Raw genomic sequence first — 26,652 nt, forward strand, 5'->3', positions numbered from 1 at the left:
CGCAACAACGAGCTGTGCGCAGCCTTTTTACGCAAAACCTTGTCCATGAGGCTGAGTTCTCCAGCATACCCTCCCGTATTTGCAAGTGTAAGGCGATAGAACACAGTATTAGTTGCATTATTTCAATAAAATATTACCGTTTCGGCTCCACAACGTTCTCAAATGCATTCCAACTGGCCACACTTCGTTGTTGCACAAGAAAGAATCGCCCGTCTAATTGGGTTCTCAAGATCACTGATAACAGCGCCTAGAGCGGGTCCACTTAACGCCAGGTAAACCCAACAAGATCGTACTGATGAAGTCGCAGACGTCACAGTAAAGCGGCTAATGCATATTTCCGGTACTTGACGTCACACACGCACGCGCGCGTATGCGTGTGTGAATAGGCGGCCACCGGGATACCTCACGCGCATAAAAACCAGCATACGCAAGCGTGTGTGCACGTCGAGTGTGTTCCCCCAAGCCGACCCTGCACGGCTTGAGGAATAGACAAAGCCGGACGTTTAAATAAGATGCGAAAGAAAAAAAAAAAAAAACACCGTCAAGGAACCTTCACAATCTTTTTAGTTGTTGTTTTGGGGACCTTCACGATCTTTTTAGTTGTTGTTTTGGTACATAGAACAAAAGCACTACTACGGATGGCATGCGCATTTTTTCTACTACATCTCTACAAGTTCAATTTTCGTTCTCTATAGCTTCACTGGCGTCTGCAATTTCGGATTGCAGCACTAAGATGTGTTGAAAAGTGTTTGTTAATCTGCAAAAAAAAAATAATAATAATAAAAAATGGTGCTTACTGCCCAGCAGTGCCTATTTGAAGAAATCGTTTGGAGCGGATATTTGAGACCTTCGTGGTCATGCGTCACATGATTATACGAATTTTCTTACGATATTCGGGCTTCTTGTCTCAAAGCGGCTTGCAAGTTCATTCCGTACTCTTGGACTTCCAGAAGGCTTTTGACACTGTTCTGCATGTTCTTTCATTGCGCATTTTGTTACTTCTCAGTTGACCTGTCAGCGTTGCCAGATGGTTACAGGATTACTTCCTTAATAGAAAACTTGGTAGCGCTAATTATGCTTCCTCGTACTATTTGGGTAACTTCTGGTGTACCACGGAGACTCGGCATAGAGGTCGCTGCTTTTTTTTATTTATAGATTCTTGATTTCTTGATTGAACAGAAGATAAATCATTCACAAGCATATTTACGCCAAAGAGTGTTATTTATACCTGTATCCGCACTTTTAATGAAGGCGATAACTTTCAACGTGATATTGATTACGTAGCGCCATGGTGCATACGTGGCAAAATGTGCCTCTACATAAACAGATGTTATTCTATGTGTTTTACCTGAAGATGCCAGCCATTACTGTTCCAATATCACTTCATTGTTATTTTCTTTGAACGCTATGGCGACTTTAAAAATTTAGGCGTATATTCTCGTCTGATAGTTCTCAGAGTCACCGCGGTGGCGTAGTGGTTACAGCGTTCGGTTGCTGACCGGAAACACGCTGATTCGATCCCGGCCGCGACGGTCGCATTTCGATGGAGGAGAAATGCTAAAGGCCTGTGTACTGTGCGATGTCGTTGCACGTTAAGAACCCCAGGTGGCCGAAATTTCCGGAGCCCTCCACTACGGCGTCCCTCATAGCCTGAGTCGCTTTGGGACGGTAAACCCCCTAAACCAAACCATAGTTTTCGGGCAAACATAGGGAGCACCTAAATAACAATGCTAGTGACGCAATATTTCATGAAACGAAACTTCAAAGCAGGAATTACACTATATCCCGCTACATACCACTCATGAAGACCTATTCTTAAAATGCGCGTTGAGTCCTCGACACACATGCGAATAACAGAATTAATAAAGTGGAACATGTCAGAAACCGCACTGCGCGTTTCATTACTAACAACTATGATTTTGGCTCGAGCACAACAAGCATTAAAAGCCAAAACCTTTTATCAACAATGAAAATTTATACGATATAAAGTTTTCACAAAATATTTAATGGTAAAACTCTGAATGACAGAAGTATGCACACAACAAAAGTTTCCCGCAGTATTTTCCTTGCGCCAATTACGAAAGGAATGTTCGACAGCTTGCCTGCCGCATGTTTGTTTTTTCCGAGTCATTCTCATTCAACCGTTAATCAACGGAATCCCTTGGATAGAGAAATTGCCAACACACCTTCTAACTTATTCTCCTCAGCATCTCATGAGGTCTGTTTCCAGTAAGTTCCATTTTGCTATCGTGGTCTTATGGTTGGCAACTGCATTTCGGTCACGACACCTTCAGCAGTGCTTCTCTGGGACGCGTTAGTATGTACAGTCTTTGTCAAAAGTAACCAGGCTGCATGGTTTGCTTCTGATTCGTATATTAGACCCCTCACATCTTCTCTAAAGATCAAAAACTTCTTTGAAGGTCAGGGTAGGGGCTCTCCTTACCATACAGAGATTTAGAGCTTGGGGGCTGGCATAATCGCTTTACTATACGACTGAGAAGCAAACCGTGCAGCCTGGTTACTTTTTACAAAGACTGTACATAAACAAATTCCTTGAATCTTTGGAATCTACGCTGGCCGTTACATGCCACGCGCCAAAATTCTAAGCCGAAACAGAAGGTACAGCCTCAAAAAGAAGGCTAGCGCTGGGGGTGACAAACCGTGACGCCTGCTTTATTGGGGTCAGTTTAACAAAAGAGGGCGTTCTACGCATGCTCAGTAAGAAATAGGTTCTAGCAGCTTCGCCGATTATAACTCGCCGTCGTCTTTAGCGGCGAAGGAAAAAAATGTTACATCCACGTGCAGGAAGTGCAACGTTTACTTTGCCGCGACTGTCATTCGTCGTTTTTTTGCGGGCCATTCCTTATCGCTTTTTCCCGTGCCATCCATCACCCTTGAATTGCCGAACCCGCTGAAAAAACGTTTAATCACCGCAGGCGGGATCGGATAACCTCTGCTGACGACGGAGGGGTGAGGCTTAGCGCCTGCGCGACCTCGCTTCGATTGTCGCGGAGACTGACTCCCGCGCTCTTCGTTCCGCGCCCTCTCCATAGTCTACGCGCGTTCTAAAGCTCTTCCTCGAAGCGCCCGTCGCTCAAGCAGAAGTTTCTCGCTCCAGCCACAGCACCGCTGTCATACGCTGATGATGGCGCTGGGTCTGCTCGAGGTCTTTTTTTTTGTTGTTGTTTTACCTGATTAAATTGCGCATACTCTTTTTCCTTTTTTGTTGGAATGAAGGGAATAAAAAAAAGGTGAAAAAGCTCTGCTTTATAAAGGTATTTTTGCAGGGTCATAATGGTCATAACAATGGTATATGTGTCACCATTGGCGACTTCCTTGTAAATCTGCCAGCCATCCATGTAGCCGGCGTTTACTGAACAGTGAATGACCGAGGATGACCGCTAGCGACTGTTTCCAGGTGTCTCTGGAAGCGGGAATCTGCGGTAGCTGGCGCAGAACAGCTCATTAAGACTCCGAGTGCACAAAAAAATGAGGCGTCCTGTGATTACAGTGAGATATCGCCTCGCAAACACATTGACTGCCCTCTTCAAGGAGGTTTCCCGGGCGGATATCGCTCCCACGGGAGCCATTTTCATGGGTATGTCTGGTCATGGCCAACGCAAGGAGATTTCCTTTTGCAATTCGTTGCTCATGTCCAAGCAGCGATACTGTATAGGGCCTCCCCCGTTCGCCATTGCGAAAGGCGATTTCTCATGACCCGTGCGGAAGCTCCCTTGCGCTAGCAGGCCCGATGCATTATTTCTGCGTCCATTTCAGCTGGCCAACTTTCAGGTAGCAACAGAAAACTGTGTTCACTCACTCGCCTAAGCTTTCCGTCCAAGTCGCGCGGCCCCTCATTTCCACCGGGCCTCCAGCGCTAGCAGCAGCGCCGATGTTGACGACGTATTGGCGTGGCCTGAGAGATGCACGGTTTTCGGCTAAGTACTCGGAATTCTTGGAAGGCTCAGTGTAACATTAAGAATGGCTAGGAAACAATAGATTGATGAAGTGGTGCGCGCGAACGGTTCCTTACGTTGTTGCCCTTTAACGGACGCTCGTGCTTCGTACCGAGTACAAAAGCGAAAACGCAAGCGTGCGGAACCCGGACCGCTCGGAGCTGGCGATAGAGGTGCGCGTCTTCTTCGGGACAAGCCACTGCAGCGGACGCCTCGCGGCGGTCTTCGCCCACGGGGCCTCATCGGCAAGCGATCGCCCCGAAGGACGGCAAATGTAAAGCGCACCACCACGCGGACGGGGTCCGGGCGGCGCGAGCGGCTTCGCCGAGAGCGAACCCGGAGCGGGCTATTTTCGAGGCTCGCCGCCGTCCTTCGGAGCGTTGCGCGCTCGCACCGCGGCCGCTCGCCGAGTGGAGGCCGCTGCTCTGATGGTGCATAATGAACTTCACGTGTCGTTGCCTTCGGCTGTCTCGACGCTGGTCTTATTTGCCCGGCCTTTTTCCTCCAGCGCGCCGCCGGTGTGAAGGGGCCCTTAGCGCGCACGTGCGCCCCGCGTCGGCTCGCTTTTTGAAGAGCAAGGCCCGCCATCCACGCTAGAACCTTCTTTTTTTTCTTTCGGCCTTTCCTTTTCCGCTTTAAGGTATCACGCTGACTCACTGTCTCTTCCTAGAGAGCCCGTTGCATTTGCCGGAGCGGGTGCTGTATGCGGACGAGTAGCGAGAGGGCTGTCATTGCGTTTCGTCACGACAAGCTCTGTTTGGATGCCGCTTTGTGCGCATACTTTTCTCTGCTTCGAACTCTGAGGTTGCTTTCTGCCGCTTGAGATACCACAAGGAAGCCGCCTTGCGTGCGACCAGGTAAACTTGGTCATTGCCGCCGCTTTGTAAGTGCGCATTTTTCGGAGGCCTTTGCTTTTAAAACTGCTCGGAGAAGCAGGGAAGCCTTGAGAACACATCGCGTATGTCGTGTTGGCCCAGTCCGCATGCTGTGGCTCTATCATGTTGTGATGACCATTACCTTGTCGGATGCCCGCCGTCCTGCATTTGTTGCTGCAAGTTCCTTAGAAATCGTTAGAAATCAGGGCTGCGTATAAGGTCGAGGCACCCTGCGTATGCGTTTGAGCGTGCGTTCGTGCGTGTGCGTGCCCGCTCTGGTCAGCGTGTGAATGCATGCGCCTTTTCGATTCGCTATTTTGTGCCAAAATAATTACGTTCGACTAAGCCGCCGCGGTGGCTCAGTGGTTATGGTGTCCGGATGCTGACCCGAAAGACGCGGGTTAGATTCCTGCAGCGACGGTCGCATTTCGATGGAGGCGAAATGTAGGCCCGATTACTGTGCGATGTCAATGCGCGTTAAAGAACCCCAGGCGGTCGAAATTATCCCGAGCCCGCCACTACGGTGGTCCTCATAGCCTGAGACGCTTCGGGGGGCTAAACCCCATAGAATCAAACCAATTACTCTCAATGAAATTTGTCTTCATCATTATGTTCACCTATGAAGTGTGGCGAAGATTTTTCACGCAAACCAGATGAAAAGCAGGTCGCCTCGAGAATAACCAGGAAATAATTATACTGAACAAATGCATGTTTATTACCTGCCAAACACGAGGTAGAGGCTTTGAGGCCCGCTATAGTGGAGCTGCGCAACACTTTCGACCACCTGCGAGTCTTTAAAGCGCACAGAAATCTCAGTACACAATAGTTTTTGCACAACGCTTCCCTAGAAATGAAGCCACCGCTGCCAGGTGCGATCCTATGACCCTGTGCTCAAGTAGCAGAATGTCATAGCCGGTGAGCCACCGCTGCGGGGAGGATCTGAAAAATTGCGCGTTCGCATGTGGCCTAATCAGCTACACCATTTGCCTTCATTATACGCTGCACGCCGCCGTCGCGTACATTGTAAGGCCCGCAGCGGCACGAGCTACTTCACGGACTTGTGTCCACGACGGTAAATCGGCAAACATGATGAAACACAGGTGGTCACTCAAGAGTTGCCCTCAGTTCCAGTGCTTTAGAAAGATGGGATGCGCACATGAGACAATCACAAGAAAGAAGACGGGACGAGCCCGTCCCGTCTTCTTTCTTGTGATTGTCTCATGTGCGCATCCCATCTTTCTAAAGCAATATGCACCAACTTGCCCAACAACGCATCCTGCTCAGTTCCAGTGGATTGCTTTGGTCGTAGCAGCAGTGTAGGACGATGCAGTTAAAACAGGACACTTCATTTATTATCGGAAGGGAAGCTGACAGGCTCCATGACAGTTAGAAAATACGTTGTTCATACCAGCTGCTACAATCCGCCGTGGTCATCAGCGTCAATGTCCTTAGCAGCTAGTTTTCCCAGGCGTTTCCCTCTCACCCAACGCAAACTAACAAGCCACATTAACAGTACCCCGTGCTGGCCTCTGCACTCTTCTCTTAAGGTGGCCTTTCTCTGCAGCGAAACCATAAACGGGTAGTATGGTATCGGCCAATCGCATCCTAATTAGCGCGAACCAGTTTTAAGAAAGGGAGAAGGCGGAGAAGGTGGCCTTCGTCATTTTTTGCCATTGGGCATTGTGTAAGGGGCACGGTAATATTCCGCTCCTGTGACAGCGCGTGAATGTCGCCCTGAGCAAACGAGTTATCCCAGAAACAGTGGCAGTAGTCGTAGTTTTAACAGCGCTGAGGCGACAGACGGTATTGAAGTAGGCAAGCAAGGTGCTGTCTGTCCGTCATTTGGTGATACTGAAATTATACGATTCAATCAATTAACTAATTCCACCCTTCTCAGTGCAACTAAACAGCCCTAAACAAGTGGTGTCGTCGTCTTCTTTTCCGAGGGATTTAAACCACTGAAACGGGATGCTTTATTCAGGCGCATATACATCAAAGTTGGGACGTGTGAGCGGCATGTATCCGTGCAACATGACGTCGGAAAGGATAGCAGTTCAGTCGTAAACGAAGACTCGCGCTAAGTGAAATTTTTATACGATATTACATCGGGGTTCCTTAGCCCTTTTATGAATCCCGTAAGTTTTATGGAACGCGCGAACTGGTAGATATGAGGCGCGACGCCTATCCAGTTAACCGTCGACGAAATTAGGCGCACGCGCTGTGGCGCTCAGTTGAGAAAGAACCGCAAGGCGGAGTTCGCATGGGACTCGCGGTGGCTTTCTAGTGATAAATAGTAAGCATCGCCATTAATTACCAATTACTTGCCAGATCGCCTGACCATGCCACGAGTCCTGCGGTTTACAGCAGCTGCATTCAGTGATGTAATATCCGATAACAATTGGTTGAAGGAAATAACGCGTCGCCTTTCGTGGTGAATTTTTCTAAAGCTAAAAAACTGCGGTCTAGCCCGTGCTACGCCTAGACTACCTCATTGTAGGAATGCATGCGTACTACGCCGTGTTTTCTTGTCATGCAGAGACACCCAGCGCTGTCAGTAAACTGTTATTCACCCGTTTCGCTGTGCTTGTCTTTCTTGACGACACTCAGGATGGCGGCCAAGTGACTGACGTCCACTTCAAGCTTCGCTTTCATGTGCACCGGTAGAGCTCCTTCCACCGCCGAGTGTCTGAGGGCGCAATGAAACCTTGGCTGCACTACACCCTGGAGACGCCACTGTATAAGATGTTTGTCGCTGCTTGGCTTTCGCCCGCCTGTTGCGAGGGCGATCCTGCTTTCGCTTCGCCGCGGCGGAAGCTCTGGCCCTCTGCTTCTTCATTTCAACGGCCGAAACTGCCCCACGAACCTCTTTTTGCTTTTTCTGACCGCTTCCTTTCCTCCTTCTTCTTCTTCTTCTTCTTTCATAGACGCCGCCTTTTTTTTTTTTAAATCTCGGTTCATGAAGCGTCTGTGCAGCGTTTGTGCCTCTTGTCTCTGTTTCTCGTTTTCGTACGCTGCTTTTCTGCCATGAAGCAGCCGCTTCACAACGATCAACGTAGGCCACTAGCTTTTGCAAGGACAAATGCCTCCCAGAAATATGCACAGATGCGTTGCGACGATAGCCGACCTGTTTAAGGCGTCACACACGCGTCCAGGTGCGCACTCAAGGGGCGTATAGTTTCGAAATCCGGGAAGACCTGGAATTCTTTCCGGTGAACTTTATTTTCGGGAATTATCTAATGGTACGGACGAACGAACGGGCAGAACATTCGCGGACACGGAGAGGCGAACATGTAGGTGTCATAAATGCATTCCTGAATTAACAAATGAATAGCAGACCGTGTAATCGCTAGCACTATTAAAGTGTTGAGGCCCTGAATGGGGGGCGGCAGCGCGAGCGTCCGTGTGGCTTCGCTAAAAGCGCGTACAATTACGCGCAGACCGTGGGGTGTGTGTTCTTCAATGCACGCTTGCGCATTTCCGTAAGGCTTACAGGGTTTGTTCGGAGTACACTAATGAACGTAATTTCTTAAGCATAAATGGAACGTGTCATACTTATTTCAAGTGCCTTTCGTAAGTGCAAAGCTAAAACGCATTGATATTGTTTAGCACTTTTTCCGGAAATATGCTTAGAGAGTTTGCGTCTTATACTCTTCGGGCTTCTCAAAGTGATGATACCAGGCCTCACCGCCTCTGGCATCGGAAGTGTGTCGTGCAAGAAAAGAGATAAGCTGCTCAAAATTTCGTCGCCTCAATCAGATGAAACACAAAGGGCTTTCGATATTGTCACCTAACCACACCTATAGCAATATGTTTCTGCCTGTGCCGTGGTTCTCTGCGAGCGGACGTGCCCTCTACGTACTTATTTATTTGTTCCCTGTTCCCCGCCTCCTGCCCTCTCAGAGTAGGAGCGCAAACCAAATGATCGCCTGGCTAACCGCCTTATTTTTTTTCTTTCTCTTTGTTTCTGATCTTCCTGCATACTTTCCTCTTTGAGCTGCTTAGCAGCGCGTAACCATGGCATGCCTTGTTCATGGAAGCGTTCCAAAACTTGCGTTACATTGTTACAGTAATGCAGTAAAAGCGCACGTGCTGCAAAAAACACGCAACACGGCCCTTGGATTGAACATGGCGCGCCTGACAGGGTACGTGCTTCTCGCTAGTGACGAGCTTTTGAAGCTGACAGGTGCACTGGTAACACGAACTTGTTTCCAGTTTGTTTAGAGAGAGGAAAACTTCAGAAGAAAAGCGTAACTCAAGAAAATGCGGAGTCAGATGGTTCCGTTAATCAGTTAACCACTTACATTATGTTTGTCTCTTTTAATAGGGGTATGATCAATATAAACAACTAATACTTCATCAGCGCTTTAAAAAATACTGCTAAATGCGCTAGAGTCTCGATCTGACTCACAAATTTCTTCTATCTACTTGAGATCAGCTCTAACAACGTTGGAAACCGTGCGGTGCGCACAGCGCTAATCCCCGACCTTCAGTCTGGTGTAGAACTTCAGATATATTTATTTTTTTTCCTAAGCTGGGGAAATTTTCAGTAATAAAGATGGAGGAAAGATCGAGAGAGAACATTATTTTAATCCATAAGAAAGGGGACGCCAAGGGCTTGAAAAACTACGGACCGATCAGCTTACTGTCCATGGCCTGCAGGTTGTTTACTAATGTTATCGCTAATAGAATGAGACCAACCTTTGGCTTCATTCAATCAAAGAAACGCCTGGCTTTCAGAAAGGCTACTCGACAATAGATCATATTCACCCCACCAATCAAGCGACAGAGAAAAAGAAGTGACAAATAAACCTCCGTAGGTTACGAGAAACCTCTGCAGCCACGCAGGCATTGCGTAACAAGGCTATGGAAGAGGCGTACGAAAAGGTACTGGAAAATATCTATAGTGGCTTCACAGCAACCATAGTCCTCCACAGTGAAGCAGATAAAATCCCAATCAGGAAGTGTGTCAGGCAGGGAGACATGACCTCTCCCGTACTACTCAGATATCTGGATTGGGAGAGAGGGGACGAATTGCAAAGCATGATCGAGGACCCACGCAGGCAAAACATAACTATAGGTCTAAAAACTAATATTCAGAAAGACAACAAGTTTTCGGAAGGGAACCGCAGTTTACGGTCAGTTGCGAAGCGTTGAAAGTGGTGAGGGAATACACCTACTTAGGGTAGGTAGTGACTCAAGAACCGGACCACGAGAGTCCAATAACTAGGGGAATAAGAATGGGGTGGAGTGCATTTGGCAGGTGCTCTCAGTTCATGAATGACATTGTACCAGGATACCTCAAAAGGCAGGTACACAACAGCTGTATTTTGCCGGTACTCACCTATGGGGCAGAAATGTGGACGGGTTGAAAAGGGTTGAACTTAGATTCAGGACAACGCAGCGAGCTATGAAGAGGAAAAAGAAGGGTGTAACCTTAAGAGACAGGAAAAGAGCGGAGTAGGTTAGGGAAGAAACGCGGGTTAATGACATTCTAGTCGAAATCAAGGAATGGGCATGGGCCATACATGTAGCGCGAAGGCAAGAAAACTTCGGGGAACTCTTGAGCTCTGCCTGAAGGGCATGACGCGATGACGTTGACGATTCCCTTCAGCGTCTTGGGGTCCTCTTTGCGTATCACTTCGCTTAAATGGTCATTCCGTACTTTACATGCTTATACTGCTTCTGGCGCAGTGGAGAAGCGGTTAAAGGATGCGCCCCTGCCCTGGCAGGTGGCTGTTTCAAACTCAGCCATCGGTGGGGGTTGTGAGACCCTGACTGCTCTTCCCTAACAACCACACCCGACCAATCACTAATTTAACTGCCACCTGCCACTGTGGGCCGGTTGTGATAACGTCACAAGGTCATGTGACCTAGGTGGCAGGGGGGCAAGCTGCTTTTTCGCTCACAACGCCGACATCGACGACGACGCCGGATTTTCTGCAGAACGGGAGCCTTAACGCTGTCGCTTTAATAACCGTTGGTCATTAAAAGAGTATAGACACCTAACTTTTCGGCGCGTGTTTCCATGTTTGCAATGATGCGTAAGGCTTTATTTATTATACATGGATTACCACACGGTATTCTCCTACGACCGCTAAATAATTTACAATCCAATTTCTCTCTAGTGCTGTTTCGGTTTCGGTTACAACAGCCGAACGATGACGGTGACGTCAAAGTATGGTTATAGGTCACGTGAGGCATGAAAAAACTGCAATACTACCGCTGCTTCTATATTCATTGTCATTCCGGCTATTGAGGGTGGCTTACTTCAGCACTGTAGCAAACTAAAATGATGAAGCAGCGATTATATCGCAGTATAACCAGACTTTGACGTCACAGTGATCGATCGTCTGTAGAAACCGAAAGCGAAACAGCATGACGAAAAAAAATCGATTATAAATTATTTAGCCGTCGTAAGCGAATACCACACAGTGATTCACGCATAGTAGTGCCTTCCGCATCATTGCAGAGAAGAAAACATGCCACCTAAATTAGGTGTCATACTCCTTTGTGGGTGACGGAGTTTATTCCAAGAGAAGGCGAGCGTAGCTGTGCGATGCAGAAAGTGAGGTCGGCGGATGAGATTAAGAAGTTTGCGGGAACAAGGTGACCGCAGCTGGCGCAGGACAGAGTTAATTGGAAATAAATGGGAGAGACCTTTTTCTTGCAGTGGACGTTTTCATATGAGTTTTCACCGTTCACTTATGTGCAACATATTTTACATAGGCTCAAATTCCTGTGCTCCGCGGTCGCATTCGAAGCTTTCTCAGTCATTTTGTTTATCTCATAACTCACGTTGCCTAGCGACCTTAGTGAGTGTGCGGTAATAGTGGACAGCTGTCCGTTGTCAGCATAAATAGCAGGCAGCATTGGGACCTATGAGTAAGTACAAAACGACCCAGTGTGACAAGAACTACCCACGTTTTTGCATATGCTGAAATAAAATTCACGTGGTTTTTACTATGTTCTTTAGGTGCAAGACCCACAATTGTTACGTTTACCTATATTTGCTCTCATTCAAAATTAATAGTGGGTAACAGAATTGTTCAACAAATTTTGTCAACAGTAGCATAAAACAAAGTTGAAATGTTGTTGACGCAATTTTTGCTTATTGACGGTAGGTTGATGACGATGAAAGATAGAGAGTAACGCAGGCGCGCGGTCTGAAGAGGAAAGGGGAATGTGGTGGGAGCGGGGGCTAGGCTTAAGCATAATCACTATTGGTCACGTAAAATCTCACCTCCGGGTGACGGGTGGGGCCACCTTCAGGGTCTCCGCAAGACGGGTAGCAAATGCGCAGCCACCTCGGATTTTATTGGTCTACCTCAGCGCGCACAACCACGTTCGATAATTTCCTCATATGGAAGGGCGCGACTTTTTTCTTCCGCAGTGTGCTAAGCCAAGAACGTCTCTGTCATGTAACACATCTCCGTCACATGGAGGGCTAACTTATCCTGGTAATAATTAGGTCTTTCTCGTCTCTAAGGTCAGTAAGATGCTCCAACTCGCGAGGAGAAAGACAGCCTTTCACAAAAATGACCTCATATTTGGGAAACTTCAGCTGTCGTCCCCAGTTTTTTCTTTTAGTTGAAAAAAAAAAATAAGCTATCACGCAATAGAGTTCATGGAAGTGAACGTTGGGCTGTCGCTGTGTTCGAGTAGCAGCGGAGTTCACAACCACCAGCCCACTAAGAAAAGAGCACATTAACCACGGCGTCCCTCAAAGCAAGTACCGAGTGGGTTTTGCTTCTGTCGGCTCATTTCTCAGGTTTAGGGCGAGCCGCTTGATCAATTCCCAGCGCTGAAGGAGGCGAGAGGGCTCCGTAGAGAAAAGCAATTCTGTAGCGTGTTGCGCTATGTTTGGCTTGTGAAAATAAATCGTGAGCCACCTCCATCTAGCTCCTGGAACGTCTCCGTACGTAAAAGGAGCTCTGAAACACCTTCCGAGGAGAGCACATCAACTCGCTCAATGACTGCATTGCGTTGTCGTGAACACCTGAGCCAAATAACACACTTCTACACGCAGCAGAGAACCCACACAATAACGAGCGAAACTTCGCAAGCCCTTCCTGGCGACTTTTTCATGCTCGCCCCTTCCTCCGTCGCACCACTTCTACATATACCAGTTCAGAGATGGCTATTGGATAGATTCTTCCAGACGTCAGGCCGCTATCACCATGGTCGCGGCCAGTAAGCCGCGTAGCTCTGGCGGATCAGGAAGTCCCCCACCCCACCCCATCCCGGCTGTAGGGCCGGCGGAGTAGCGCCAACCTCTCAGCGTGCAAAAAGTGACAAGAGAAGAGGGAAGTGTACGGAGACACTGAAATTCAAGTTTTGACTACAGATAACTCAGCTTCGACACAAAGCATTAAAAAAATTATGGCTGGAGCATATTCGCGAAGCGGCGTCCTTTAACATTGCAGGCATACCGCAACTTTATTAGAGCCCCTTTCAGAGCCCCTTTAACCTCAGCGCGCGAGTGGCCGATGCCTATGCGCGGGAAGGCCATGGTAGTCAATGATAAGAATGAGGGCGGTCGCGTCGGTTACTTTGTTGTGACTGTTTTCTTTTCTAGCCAGCGCGCGTTTTTATTTTTACTTTATTTGTTTATTTTCTTCAGCATTCAACAGCCCCTGCACTTGCCATGCACCGAAGTGGAAAATCTGAAAAGGGCGGGAGGGGGGAAGCACGAATGCAACGTTCACATTTACAATACAAAGATTGACTTCCTGGTAGTGGTGGTGGTGGGAGAGTGGCTGATTTGGTATGCGCATTCGTGCTCTGAAAACGCAGCAACACTGAGGCGCAACAGGTTCCTAATTATTCTCAAAAGACCGGGTGATTTCCACGTAGTCAAAGCATGCATTGCACCCTTTTATTCATTCCTTTATATACGTACAGAGCACAACACGCTTGTCTGGAACACGTTTGGGCGTGTTTCGGGCTGAACACTGTGATATCTAGTGAAAACATTCGGTTTAAAACGGTCTGGATGTAAGCATGTGCAGTTAAACTCACAGGATTTCATTGTCATTTTTTGCCTTCCTGGTCGCAACTGCTTTGGGAGCTGCTGAACACACAGTTCGGTCGTTCTAGACATGCGTTTTGCCCTCTACAAAATCAAAGAAGCGAAACATCGGCACTTTTCGCGTACAGCTGCCCACGGAAGTCCTTGCTAAACGGAAGCAACAAAAAAGCTGAATTTTTTCGTCACAAGAGAGCACAGGCCCAAACTGAGAACTGCACTGCGCAGGCGGCATGCACCAGTGCGAAGTGCACCGCTTCGTTTCTGGATACATACTCAGGGCGCATACTACCATATTCGTTGCAGCGTTCTGGAGCAAAAAGCTGAATGGGAAGAAGGGCAGTGTATAAATTCCTCGCCACGGTGGCGCAATGCCTCTGGTGTTCGGCTGCTGATCCTAAGGTCGCAGAAGCGAATACAGACCGCGGCGGCTGTACTTCGGTGGAGGCGAAATTCAAAAACGCCTGTGTGCTCTGCGATGTCAGTGCACGTGAAAGAATCCAGCGCGGTCGAAATTTACCCGGGACTGATCCACTACGGCGTGCCGCATAAATGGACGTTAAATGCAGCGTAATTTTTTGCCGTTCCACCCAGACTTTTGCCCAGGCTAAATACACATAAATTAAGGGCGTTTGACCACATATGCCAAAATTTCCGAAACAGGAAAAAAAAAATTAAAGGAGAAGAGAAACAAGTCTGGTAGCAGTACGTTTGTTACCACATGAATCATCTTGAACACTCTCGCTGCTAGAAACACACATGTGATTGCATTACACGCACGCCGTGAAGACTGGCGTAGCGTGAACAAAAAGTGTGTGAGCAGCGTCTTGGTTTGAAGCAACTCAGGTTTCGCCCGTGTGCAGGTGAAAGCGAATAACATTTGTATCTTACGTTTTTTTTTGTTTATTCAATCTGATTTTTCAAAGTAACCCACCCCTTATGTAATACTCCCCATCCTGGGGGCCTTTAAAGGGCCACTGCCCAGGGTCCGGACATTTTTGAAAAACAAGCCCACTGCATAGATGAGGCATCGAAGATAACCTCTGCAAAATACTAGAGCCATGCGCGCCCCGAAAAGCTGCGAAAATTCAAATCAAAGCCCGTTCGTTCTTTCCTTCCTTCAAAAACGGGCCCGGCCCACTACTCTGCACCCCGCTGACGTCAAGGGGGGCTACTTTCGCTAAAGGCACTCCATTGGTGCATCGTTCTGACTGACGGGAGAAGGTTGGGCGTAGCCTTGGCGTCGCGTCGTCTGCACAAGGCTTTCCGCAGCGCCTTCTGTTCTGGCTCATGCCTACAAACCCGCATGAAGGAACAAAAAAAAAACTGCGGAGGGAGCGTGCGGCGACAGCCTTGAACCCTAGCCATAAAAAGTAAAAAAATAGTAAAACTGAGGGAGTTGGTTCGCCCCCCCCCCGCCGTGATCACGTCACGAGACGCTCTGCGTGCGCGCTCCCTTCTCAGTTTCTTTTCTTCTATGCGAGCCCCCCAAAACAAGGTTTTAATTAGTAGTGCAGCAGAGCCTTTCCCTCGCTCGCCCACTTGACCGCTCCGCACACACACCGCTTATCTTTCGTGCATCTTGCGTACGCCTTGACTCCAATGAATGACATATGCTTTGGAGCGGAGAAAAGACACAAACACACAGAACACAAACACGCATGGAGAAAAGCAAACGGGCGGTTGCCGGGTCCGCGCTTCGCCGTGTGTTTCGAACACAACCGACTTCCGCCCCTCCGCTCGTGAAACGGTGGGGAGGCCTAAAAGAAAATGAAAAGGTGGCTCGTTAACTGGGAATGACAAACAGATGTATGAAAGGATGCGCTCGCTAACAAGTCTACGTGGTCGAGCCGATCGCGCCTCTCGATCGGTCAGTGTGCGGAGAAAATGCAAAAACCGAGAAAAGAATTCTATTGAAGGCGGGGCCATGACGTCGCCCTGTGACGCACTCCACAGACACCACGCCTCCGGCTTACACCGGAGAAGGAAGGGGTGATTTTGCCTTGCCGAGCCTACTCGACGAGGAGCGGGAGAGAAGAATTTCGAGGAGGGAATGGAAGGAGAGGAGGCTCGCTCAAAGAGAGGTAGAGAGTGTCTGCTGCGCTGGGGTGGGCACGGGCCCTTTAAGGTAATAAAGTGAAAGTGAGAGCGAAAGTGAAACGCAGAGCCAAACGGAGCACATTGAAGAGTTCTATCTCCACTTACGCTTCGCCAGGCGGAAATTGGAACGCACAGTGTGAGAAACGCCCGGAAGTGCCGCTGACAGGGTTGCCCACAAACACGCCGATTCATGATGTTGGCCTGAAGCTCGCAAATTCAATAATAATGTCGAAGTGCGCCTCGAGTACTTCCGTCCTTGAGCGCGCACTTGTGCTATCATTGTGGAGCAGAGCTCACCGCGTTTTTACTTTCAAGCGGAACTTGTCGTCAATGGCCGTAGAAGTGACAGCACCGTTTTGCAAAGCACTGCGGAAAAGGCTACTTATTATTCATATGACGATGCGCAGTTCTTGTTGTTGGATATATTGCAGGCGGTTTTCACAAAAGGCAGGCTTAAGTGGGACTGCTCGTACTACGCATTTAGAATTATGTTCCTTTGGGTCACTTAATACGCAGTGCGCCAGCGAGCCAAAGGTACCGATGTGTGGGACCCATGTTATAACTCGGGAAGCTGTCGCACCTTAATCTTTTCGCGAAAATTCACGCGAGTAGCATTTTGTTGGAATAGTGGTTTTGTAGTGTTTAACGCCTCAAAGCGACTAGGAGGCTTCGAGGGACGCCTGTTTAAAGAGTGCACAGTAAATGATGCGTAATGCTTCTATAGCGAGTTCAGTTTGTATAGAGCGTGGACTTTTTTTTTTTTGACGCTTTATTCTAGTGTTCCGTTTTTCTTTTATCCGAAGTCGCTCCTCTGCTGCTATAGCGCAGATGTGTTAGAATATTAGCTCTCAGCGCAACACGTAGTACAAGCGAGCAGAGACCACAACAGAACAAGCGTTTCTCTTCCACTCCCAACCAGCTTCTCATTCTTAAGTCAACCTAATAATTTTGATCAATTATTTTATTTTCTGTCTAAATAGCCGCCGCGGTGGCTCGGCTGCTGACCCAAAAGACGCGGGTTCGATCCCGGCCGCGGCGGCTAGAATTTCTTTGGAGGAGAAATTCTAGAGGCCCGTGTACTGTGCGATGTCCGTGCACGTTAAAGAACCCCAGGTGGTCGAAGTTTCCGGAGCCCTCCACTACGGCGTCTCTCATAGCATCAGTCGCTTTGGGACGTTAAAACCCCATAAACCATAAACCAATTTCTGTCTAAATATGCCTCTGCGGCTCGAAGTGTAAATTGTGTCACTAATTTTTTTTTATCATACTTTTAGGATACGACCATTTGGGTTTCAAAACACAAGCCAAGTATTTTTATTTTTTTTTTGCTGCATTTAAAACTTTGGGCTGTACGTGCAAGGATATGTCCTATGTGGAATAACTCATTTTATTTCCAGAGCACAGAAGAAAAATACATCTCCCTTTTCGCTCAGATGTTTGCTCATGTTTGTTTGCTCCACTGCTGCAAGTTCCAGTAAGTGCTTAGAGGTGCATTACCGCCTCTTTAAAGGTACGTAAATCCACTTGCCCTTTTTTTCTTTTTTTTTGGCCGCCGCCGCGTAAAGTATGCTCACATTGACTGCCACGTTTCTGAGGGCTCCTGAAGAGGAGGGAAACGATACGCCTTTGACCATACGCTCAATATGAATGGTTCTAAACCAGGCGGAATTCCACATGTACCCAAGAAAATGTCGTTCACAGCACTGAACCTCCTTCTATATGTTTGACGCATCTGCCATTCCGTTGCGTAATATATTTAGAGCTCTTCGTTCTCGGGTTTTATTTTTGCCATAATTCGCGGGGTAAAAACCGGACGGTATTTTTTGGGCTCATATTAACGTAATAATCTGGTCATTCAATAGAAATTTCCTGAGTTCGTGTTTTCGTTTCCTTTTTTCCGACAGCCAAAGCGAGACCTCGGGTGGCCGCCGTAGCTACACTTACCTTGTTTCCATTGATCGAAATGGTCGTGGCGTCAAAGTGCGCGAATTTCAAACGGGGCCAATTGTACTTTTGCTAGTAACCATGCAACCAATTAAAGGGACCGTATAGTGATGCTTCAGGTAAGTGGGACTGAGCTTAGTTAATTGCTTAATTAACCAATTAGCCTAATTAAATTTTCCAGTAAGACCAGATAAATAAATAAAGCCGAGCAGGAAATTGCTCGAGTTGGGGAATCGAACTACGGTCTCCGGAGTTCGAGACGAGCGCGCTAACCACTCCGCCATGCCAGCTCGATGGTGTGGAATGAACAAAGGCGCGTCTAGTGAATACGGTGTCTTCGTTCCCTCCCATCTTCCTCCTTTCCCTTACGGCGAGGTTCAGGTGTCCACCGAGATATGCGAGACAGATACATTTCCTTTCTCATGTACTGTGCGATGTAAGTGCACGTTAAAGAACCCCAGGTGGTCGAAATTTCCGGAGCCCTTCACTACGGCGATTCTCATAGCCTGAGTTGCTTTGGGACGTTAAACCCCAATAAACCAAACCAAACATTTCCTTTCCTCAAATACCAATTTACCGACGGGCAAGGCGTAGCGCCGAACGGGCGATGGCGTTCTGTGAACTCCCTGGCAGCGTTGCAAGACGCTGTCGCGTTCCACTCCTTAGAGGCGAAGCTTAACATCTTAACCACACATCAGTGACACAAGCAGCAACACCGCGCTTAAGGCTTTCGCCTCACCGCACTTTAGGTCAGCAAAGTGCCCCCCTGTTTTTTTCGCCAGGAATATTTCATTATTAGAGATCGTTTTCGTTCGCAACCTAAAATGCTCTATTTTTGGTTATTATTTTTGTAAACACAGAATAAATGACAGGATGCATCAAAAAGCGGATTACAAGGTAAGATTTTTCTTTTTATCCGCCGTATTTATTTCGCTGTATTCATTACTATCATCAAGCGCGGAGCTTTCTCGTCTGGGCTAGACCTGTCTGTCTTCGATTGCGCACTGCGACAGCATTCATTCAGCAACACCGCAGCGGTGGCCTAGTGGTTTGAGCATCCACCTCGCATGCGGGAGGTAGGGGGTTCGATCCCCAGTGCCGCCGGGTACCCACCATTGATACAATGGCTACAAGCTTCCCCTGCCTGGTGCTCGGCTTCTTTAGAGTGACATGCTTGGCAAATGGGTCTTTGACTCCTCCTTGAGTGGAAGAAAGCACCATGTGTCATGGTGCTGACGGTGATGATGTCCTCAGGCTTAACGGCAAATACCCACGGCGGGGATTGGCCAGGGTGCATAGCGGATACAAACGCACTCACGCCATGGCACTCTTTGGCCACAGATGCCCTTGCGCCATAAAAATTCACTAATCATCATCATCATTATTCATTCAGCATCACCGCGGAGCGGTCATTTTAAGCACGTAACAGCATTGGAACATGACGTCACTGACTGCAGTTGGGTTTGATACATTGGTGTCACGAAGACATCCGGCCGATGTATGTGTTCTGGCCTCTCTTCTCCTCTCTTAAGTGAGCCTTTCGAACTTACGTATCTTGAGATTAGGTCGCACTAGGAATAACAAGCGTTAAAAGATGTTCTAAGTCAACAATTACTTGCAAGCGCTGCTGCAAGATTAGCACAAGGCGTCCGCTAGTTTAAGTGCTGTGCATTTGGCTTTGTGCACTGGCAAACATTGTCGGGTAGAAACCGCGTTTAACCCGCCTTTTCAGAAGTATTCTCGTCGGGGTGAGAGAATCGGGGGAAAACTGGTTATACCCTGAAAGAAAGAGCCCTAAATATATTGGACGAATTTTTCATAAGAACAGAAATCTGGGCGAGTTTGTTTATATTCATATTTTAGCAGCACGAAAAAACAAAAACAGCAGCAAAGACGAAACACAACAGAGGGGCGCCTGTCATGTGGCACGTCTTTGCTCAGGTCTGCGCTTTTTGCGCTGCTAAAATATGAATTTCATTTCCGGCTATCAAGAGGATATAAATCACTAGTTTTCAACAATTATGAATGCTCACATATTATGCCAACGCAATCTCCTGCAGCCTATCATGACGCTCTTCGCAAGAGTACGGAAAGCATGGTTTCCCTACGTCAAAACAATAAAGAAGAAGATCATGCTCCAAACAAAAAAGGCGGAGGGAGGTTAAAAAGAGAAACGTCCCTGGTTTATGGCCGAGCATACGCCACTGTCTTTGAAGCAATGCGCGTGCCGTGTGATATACTGACCAGAACTGGCATTAAGGCAGGTAGCGGCATGTCCGTCGAAATCCTGACGGTATTTTTGGTTGAAGGCTCAATGAAAAAGGTGGCAGCAAGCAATACTTATCCCAAATTCTTGCATTGACGGCTTAGCTCTCTTCTACCTAAATGCGTCGATACACTACGCAAATGCCGAAGCCGGAAAATACCTATACTAGTGGTGAGAATTCATTCGGGTCTTTGTGTATAACGGTTTTAACAACATTACCTAAGTGTGGACTGAAGACACACTGAAAAAATTACGGAGGGCACTTGACTACTTGCGTGCTGTGAATGCGAATGCATGCGCGCGAGGTGTTGCGCTGCGGTGATGGCGCAGTGCTCTAATGAAGTGGCCAGCGAAGCTGATCTGTTCGTTGCGACCTGGGTTCGAAACCGACTTTGGGAGAAGTTTTATTTAGGAAGATTTATTTTTCTTCTTTCTTGATGAGGTCACGTGCGTTTTCAGACCGTCTGGCATGGACAACGCCGGATTTTCTGCCTCATGAGTCGCATAATGCATTCGCATTGAGGAGTCTTTGAAAATGTGTCGGTGGCTCTAAAGCATCAAAACGATGTGTTGCTTGCGCTCACCAAGCTTGAGCCATGGGGGCGGAAAAAAAAACGAGTACCAAATCAACAAGGCTCATGCTTTTCTAAGCATGGAAATAGTGAGAGCGTAAGGACAGAAGCCGGCCTAATGGCTTTTTTTTTTCACAGTATACAACGTACGTAAACAAAGATAAAGTGCATTTATTGTTTGGTTCGTGCCCCCTTATAGTAGTGAATTTATACGCGCTAGAATTTGGATACCAGCACACTAGTATGGATTTCGGTTTTGTCACTGCGGAAACAATGGCCCCTATGAAGCCCGCAAAGAATGCGACCGGTGAAAATGTCTTGGAACCTATAGTCGAGGACTGAGAACAATTGTTGGTGGCAGCCGAGTTCCTCTATCGCGCAAATTGTTCTGAGAGTAGTTTGCAGGCATGAGCTGCCTTGCATAACCACATCACCTACAGAGATCAAATCGCATCCCTTTTTTTGTCAGGACGTTATGCCCACACTCGACAACCTTATAGTAGTAGACACTATTTATGATTATACCTCTGAACAAAATTTGAACATGAATGGCGACTCTTCTGCCTCAAAGAAACCTTCTCAGGAGCTTTTCTCCGTTGTAACTTCTCAGTGCAGTTTGGGACTTGGACTGTTTTGACCAGGAAGCTCAGTGCATAAATGGCACGCCTGCGTTTAGTCACTATAGTGGCACTGCGATCAACGAAGAACAGACCTTCCTATAAAATCGTCTTTGTTGTTTTGTTAAGTCATCGCAGGCTATCCAACAAATGTTCCCGCTGAAGTTTCAAAGCTTCTTTGTCACCTAAATTTTTTTTTAACTTCAAGAACTGAAGATGTTCAAATCTAAACAAACGCTTCTTTTTCCTGCTTTCTGGATAAGAGAAGCTACGTCCCTTCCCCAGGTTGGGGTCATGTTATCAGTTGGTTTTCGCAGACCATTCAACAGAACGACAGTATCACCGAGGGACCCCGGCCTTTATCGTTTTTCCGTGAAGCACCACCATGATTCAACCATTTTCATGTTTGGAAAATATTTTACAGAGGCTCATATTACTGTGCCTGAAGTGATTCCTGGTTTTAGCTTAGTCTTGGACTTCCACTCAGTTTCGATTTTCACTCAGTTTTGAACTTTAAATCGCTAAGAACGTCATGACAACCCGACGTTCCGCGATCGCGCTCGGAGTTTTCTCAGCCATTTCGTTTATCTCGTAACCCGTGTTGCCCAGAGAAGTTAGTGCGACATGTGGTAATAGTGGAGACTTATCTCTTGTCAGAATAAAGAGCAGCCTGTACTAAAAGCTCTGAGTTTGATTTGGTTTTATGGGATTAGTGCCCCAAAGCGACTCAGGCTATCAGGGACGCCGTAGTGGAGGACACCGGATAATATCGACCACCTGGGGATCCTTAACGGGCACTGACATCGCACAGCACACAGGTTTATAGCGCCTGCAACGAAATACGACCGCGCTGGCCGGGATCGAATAACCGTCTTTCGGATCAGCAGCCGAGCTCCATAGCCACTGAGCCACCGGGGCGGCTGAGACCTTTGGCGGCTTAGACTTCAAATATGCATGGACTCAAAAATTCCTGCAACTATTATAACTCTCTTTTGGTGCCAGACCCACAGATGCTACGTTTAATTTCCTGTTAGCCAAAATTAAATATGTAGCAGATCTGATGACGATGAATTTTATTGGGTCAAGGGCGGCTTCGGCCAATGAGCGCCATTGCACTAGGTGTTTTCGTCTACGGAAGTTGGGATCAGAGGTTAATTTTCCAAGCATTTCAGCCCAGAGATGTGGAGCACCAGACCAGGAAAAAGCTTGTACCCACTGAGAATCAATGGGCACCCGCCGGCGCTGGGGATCGAATCCCGCGCCTCTTGAATAAGAGGCGGATGGTCTAACCACTAGGCCACTGCTGCGGTGGGTTACAGATTTATTCGACAAATCTTCTACCACCAGTAATAAAAGAGCTGTTGACGTCATTTTTATTCATTGACGCCAGTATTACGGACGCTTTAATAGCACACAGAGCCTCATGGGCAGCCTTCTGAGTTCTCGGGCAAAAATGCGGAATGTCTTCCACACAGTTGGTAAACAGTTGCTGTTGCTCTTACGCTGCTTGCTTGGTTTGCCTGAGACCCGCAGGGACGTTTGCATTGAGCAGGTGCATGGTGCTCATAGTAAACAGCGCAAAGGCACAGTGCTAAAGAAAGAAAGGGACAAGAAGGACGGGAAGGAAGACGAACACAGCGCTGACTTCAGCTGGGGTCACACTCTTCTTTATGCAGAAACCCAAAAACACACGTCGCTCTTGCGATGTTGGTCTGGAGCACATTCACTACGAACTTGATTAGTGAATACCAACTAGACCAGCAGCTAACTCGACTGAGGTGCATGGTGCGTTGCGGCCCCAGGGTCCCCAGCATAAGAGGGTTGTGCCCACTATTAAGCACGCTGAAGAGCGTGCGCGCTATATAGTACAGTCGCAAGCAGAAGTTTTGCGGGATACGTATGCTGAACAACGAACATATCGTGACGCTGTCTCGCGACCCAGTCGACTAGTATTGATACTAGCGGTTAGAGCTTGCTCGTCTTGTCATGCCTGTAGTCATTTGAGGCGTTTGGCTTGCGTGAGTACGCCGAAATAATTTTCTTCAGGTGTCCACCTATAGTGAGACAGTTAGCGCGCCTTTCCGTTCTTGATGCCTCCTTCCCCTCCGACAAACTGTGGTTTTATAACCACCGGTACAACGAGTGACACTAGACTATGACACCCGAGCTAGATAACATACGCTGTGGACACGACATGTCCACACAACCTGAGAGGAGTGCGGAGATACCCGGGCTTGCAACGTGTTTGTGGTGTGGTATCGATGTGCTCTCTTGAGCTCTGTGAAACGCGCGTCCTCTTGTGCGGATTTCTTTGTCCATTTGCGCATTATCACTTTAATAACGTTCATTACACTACCGATGCATAATCGTTCACGGCCGGAAGTTAGCGCAAGAACAGACGAACCAGTTTGTACCTCCTCCTCACTCCAAGAATGACTGATAAAAGTAAGGAACGAGACTAACAGAAACCGTCAACGCAGGTTCTTTCTCGTGTGAAGATTAAAAAAAGAACACAATTATCAAAAAAGCAGTCTCAGTGCCAGATTGAGCATGGTGCTTGACATTTGATGTGATGAGGCCGCCTGAAACCACTTCGCAGTTATGTGTGCGGTCCTGCCGCCCTTGGTGCCAGCGGACAATACAGCCAAAGAAAAGGCCGCTTGGGGCCTGTTCTGAGGCAGTGGCATATCCACACCGTGAAGGCTAACTCGCAGTTTACGACTTCCCGTTGAGAGCCTTTTCCCGCAAACAGTGACTTCATATAGAGAACGCTCCTCACGAAAAGTACTTGCCTCAGGCCACTCCGCTGGTTGGCAGCGCTCGACCAGAGCGACAAAAGGACATAAAATCCTCGACCCACTCACTGCGTATCGCCCACGGTTCCAGGCGGCGGAAGGCCAGGGCCATCTTGAGCAGGCTCTGGGAGCACTCGGCCGATACAGCGGGGTCAAAGCCGAACCTGGTCACCATGGGCAGCGCCTTCTTGTAGGCGGCGTCTATGGTGTCGTGCACGAAGGCCTCCACGTCTGGCGCGGGCTCGTCATCCGAGTCGCCTCCCGCGTCATCCGCGCGCTCAGACGTCACCGCGGCCGCGACGCTGCCGGCATCGGCCGCACTCAAGGAAGCGACAGAAGTCTGGCCTAGGGCGCCTGCTTGGCTCTGCGAGGCGTGTTCAGTGAAGCTCAGGGTCTGCTGCGACGACGTGATCTCGAGGAGGACCAGGCAAAAAGCAACGACGATCCACGGAGCCATACTTCACCGCGCAAGGAGGTGCGGCGCACTTAACGAGCAGAGCCGACCACTTGCAATCCGAACCTTACTAATGTGTTTTCGCTGTTCACTTGCTATGTTGATCTGTGGGGGAAGACAGCGCGGATTTTTTCTACCTGTCCCTCGATTTCTACGGAACGCCAGGAAACCTGCGCGGAAGATAGACGCGCTAAAAGTCGTCGGGGGCACGGCAACACTGCGCGACTAATGCAGCGGTGAAATGACAGTAATGTACTGCGCGGCTTTTTCTAGAGGGAATAGATGTAAGAGGTACTACGCATTGAAACCGCCGCCGCTAAACGAATAGCCAGGCACCCGCGGAGCACGACATTTCAGTGCGAGACACGCGCGCATCACTGCATCGTCGACTCGTCAACTGCGCGCGCACTCGGAGCCACCTCGCGCAGACATTCACCAGCTGGCGCGGCCGCGTTGCCAGGAGAGCAGTGATCGCAACGCATGCCGGCGCGGGCGCGCCGAAATTTCGGAAGCGCAGCACCCCCCGCGCCTCTTTCGGAAAGAGAGGAGAGGAAGCAGATGCGTCCTGGCACAGTTTCTCTCGCAGCCGCTTTCCTCGCGACGTGGTCCGGGAAGGAGGAGGAGAAAGTGGTCCTCCGAAACGCCAACCTGAGATGATTTGCGACCGCTGCTTGGTCCAGGGGATGATGCTTGCGGGCTCAGCTAGAGATCGATTGTTCAGACTAATGTGTGGTCTAGAGTTTGGTCGCCCGTGTTTATCTCGTTTGCTTCTGCTCCTTGTTCCTCCTCTGTTTTCGGAGGCATTTCAGGCTCTGTGCACGAGGCTACGTTCAGTTTGAAGGACTGGATCCACAAGAGCAAGCCTTGCCGATCAGATTAGCATTTTCGTTTCCATTTATGGCGACATTTTTAGATTCAGCTTAACGTAGAAAGAAAACATGACTTTTTTTTTAGGAAATCCGCGTTGAAACAGCCGCGTTAATACTTCGTTCGAAGTACCATCACCGTCAAATATTCATTCATGTAGGTTCGCTCTAGTCACGAGCACATTCGATCCCTCAGCGAATGCAAGTCGACTTGAAATGAGGATAGACCAAGTTGTTTCAGCAAAGCGAACTCTTGATCCAGTAGCTAGAAGGCTCACGTCACACAGAGAGGGGTGTGTTGTTGGCTAGAGCCTGCCCCTTCCACCCCCTTCACTCTATTCTGGTTTTCAGCATCCTATTCTTAATCGTCGAAATGTTTCTCTTTTTTTTTTAGGAGGCCTTATTATCCGATTCATTTTTTTCCCCCACAGCTATAACGCCCACATTGCGTATTCTCATCTAGCGTGTGCTGTTTTTAGAGCGTACATGCCCATAGAGACGTCATACAAAACCGCCTCGTCTCAAGTGCGTGTCCGTGACGAAAGGCTGACCACGGTGACGCCCATGCCACGTCGGAAATGGAGCGCGCGCTCATTCGCCATACGGATGCGCATATGGGCTGCGGTGCAGCGACACCGATGCGTTCTTGTTTCTCACTTCGCGCAGGGGCTCCACTGCGCCGATCGTTTTGTATGCTACAATTCTCGCTCCGCCAAAGAAATTAGACCCATTCCCTTTTCACGACCCCACGAATTAGCGCTGCAAGCTCCAGGCCTCATGCTTGGCGCCGTAGTACGCAACTCCGCAGGTGGCGGGCGCACGTTTTCGGCGGCGCCGGAGCGTTACCTCGCGGAAAATCCGTAATCGTCACGCCGGTACGCGCTCTGTGTGTCTTTCGCTTCTTTCTCACTTCTTGTTTCGCCTTCTTTTTTGCTGCGGCTCTTGCTCTCCACGAAAAAAAGGAGGGGAGTGTTTGACTCTAGCACACAGCCGCAGAGTCGCTGCGTGCTGCCTCTTTCGCCACCCGCCTCCGTCCCTTCCACATCGTTTCTTGCGTGCCTGTTTGAATGCCTTTCTTCTTTCTTGCGCATGTATAAAGAGTATACAGGGCGCGGCACCAACTCTCACTTTATGCGTGCCAGCAGGGAAAGCTCGCGTTCTCTGCGCGTCTCGCGTCGCGGA

The 26,652-nt window shown here is 48.5% G+C and overlaps 1 protein-coding gene across 1 annotated transcript in view; it reads right to left on the reverse strand.

Moving 5' to 3' along the window:
- LOC149352989 (nose resistant to fluoxetine protein 6-like) overlaps positions 1-24,698 on the reverse strand; it is a 59,220-nt gene extending 34,522 nt beyond the window's left edge. The window contains exon 1 of the mRNA XM_089577262.1: positions 24,220-24,698. Coding sequence (XP_089433388.1) covers positions 24,220-24,607 — 388 coding nt within the window. The 5' untranslated portion in view covers positions 24,608-24,698. The remainder of the gene's footprint in view (positions 1-24,219) is intronic.
- Positions 24,699-26,652: the final 1,954 nt, after the last annotated feature.

Source organism: Amblyomma mixtum, chromosome 3 (assembly GCF_055824585.1).
Source record: "Amblyomma mixtum isolate Tamu chromosome 3, ASM5582458v1, whole genome shotgun sequence".
In the NCBI taxonomy this organism is placed as follows: domain Eukaryota; kingdom Metazoa; phylum Arthropoda; class Arachnida; order Ixodida; family Ixodidae; genus Amblyomma; species Amblyomma mixtum.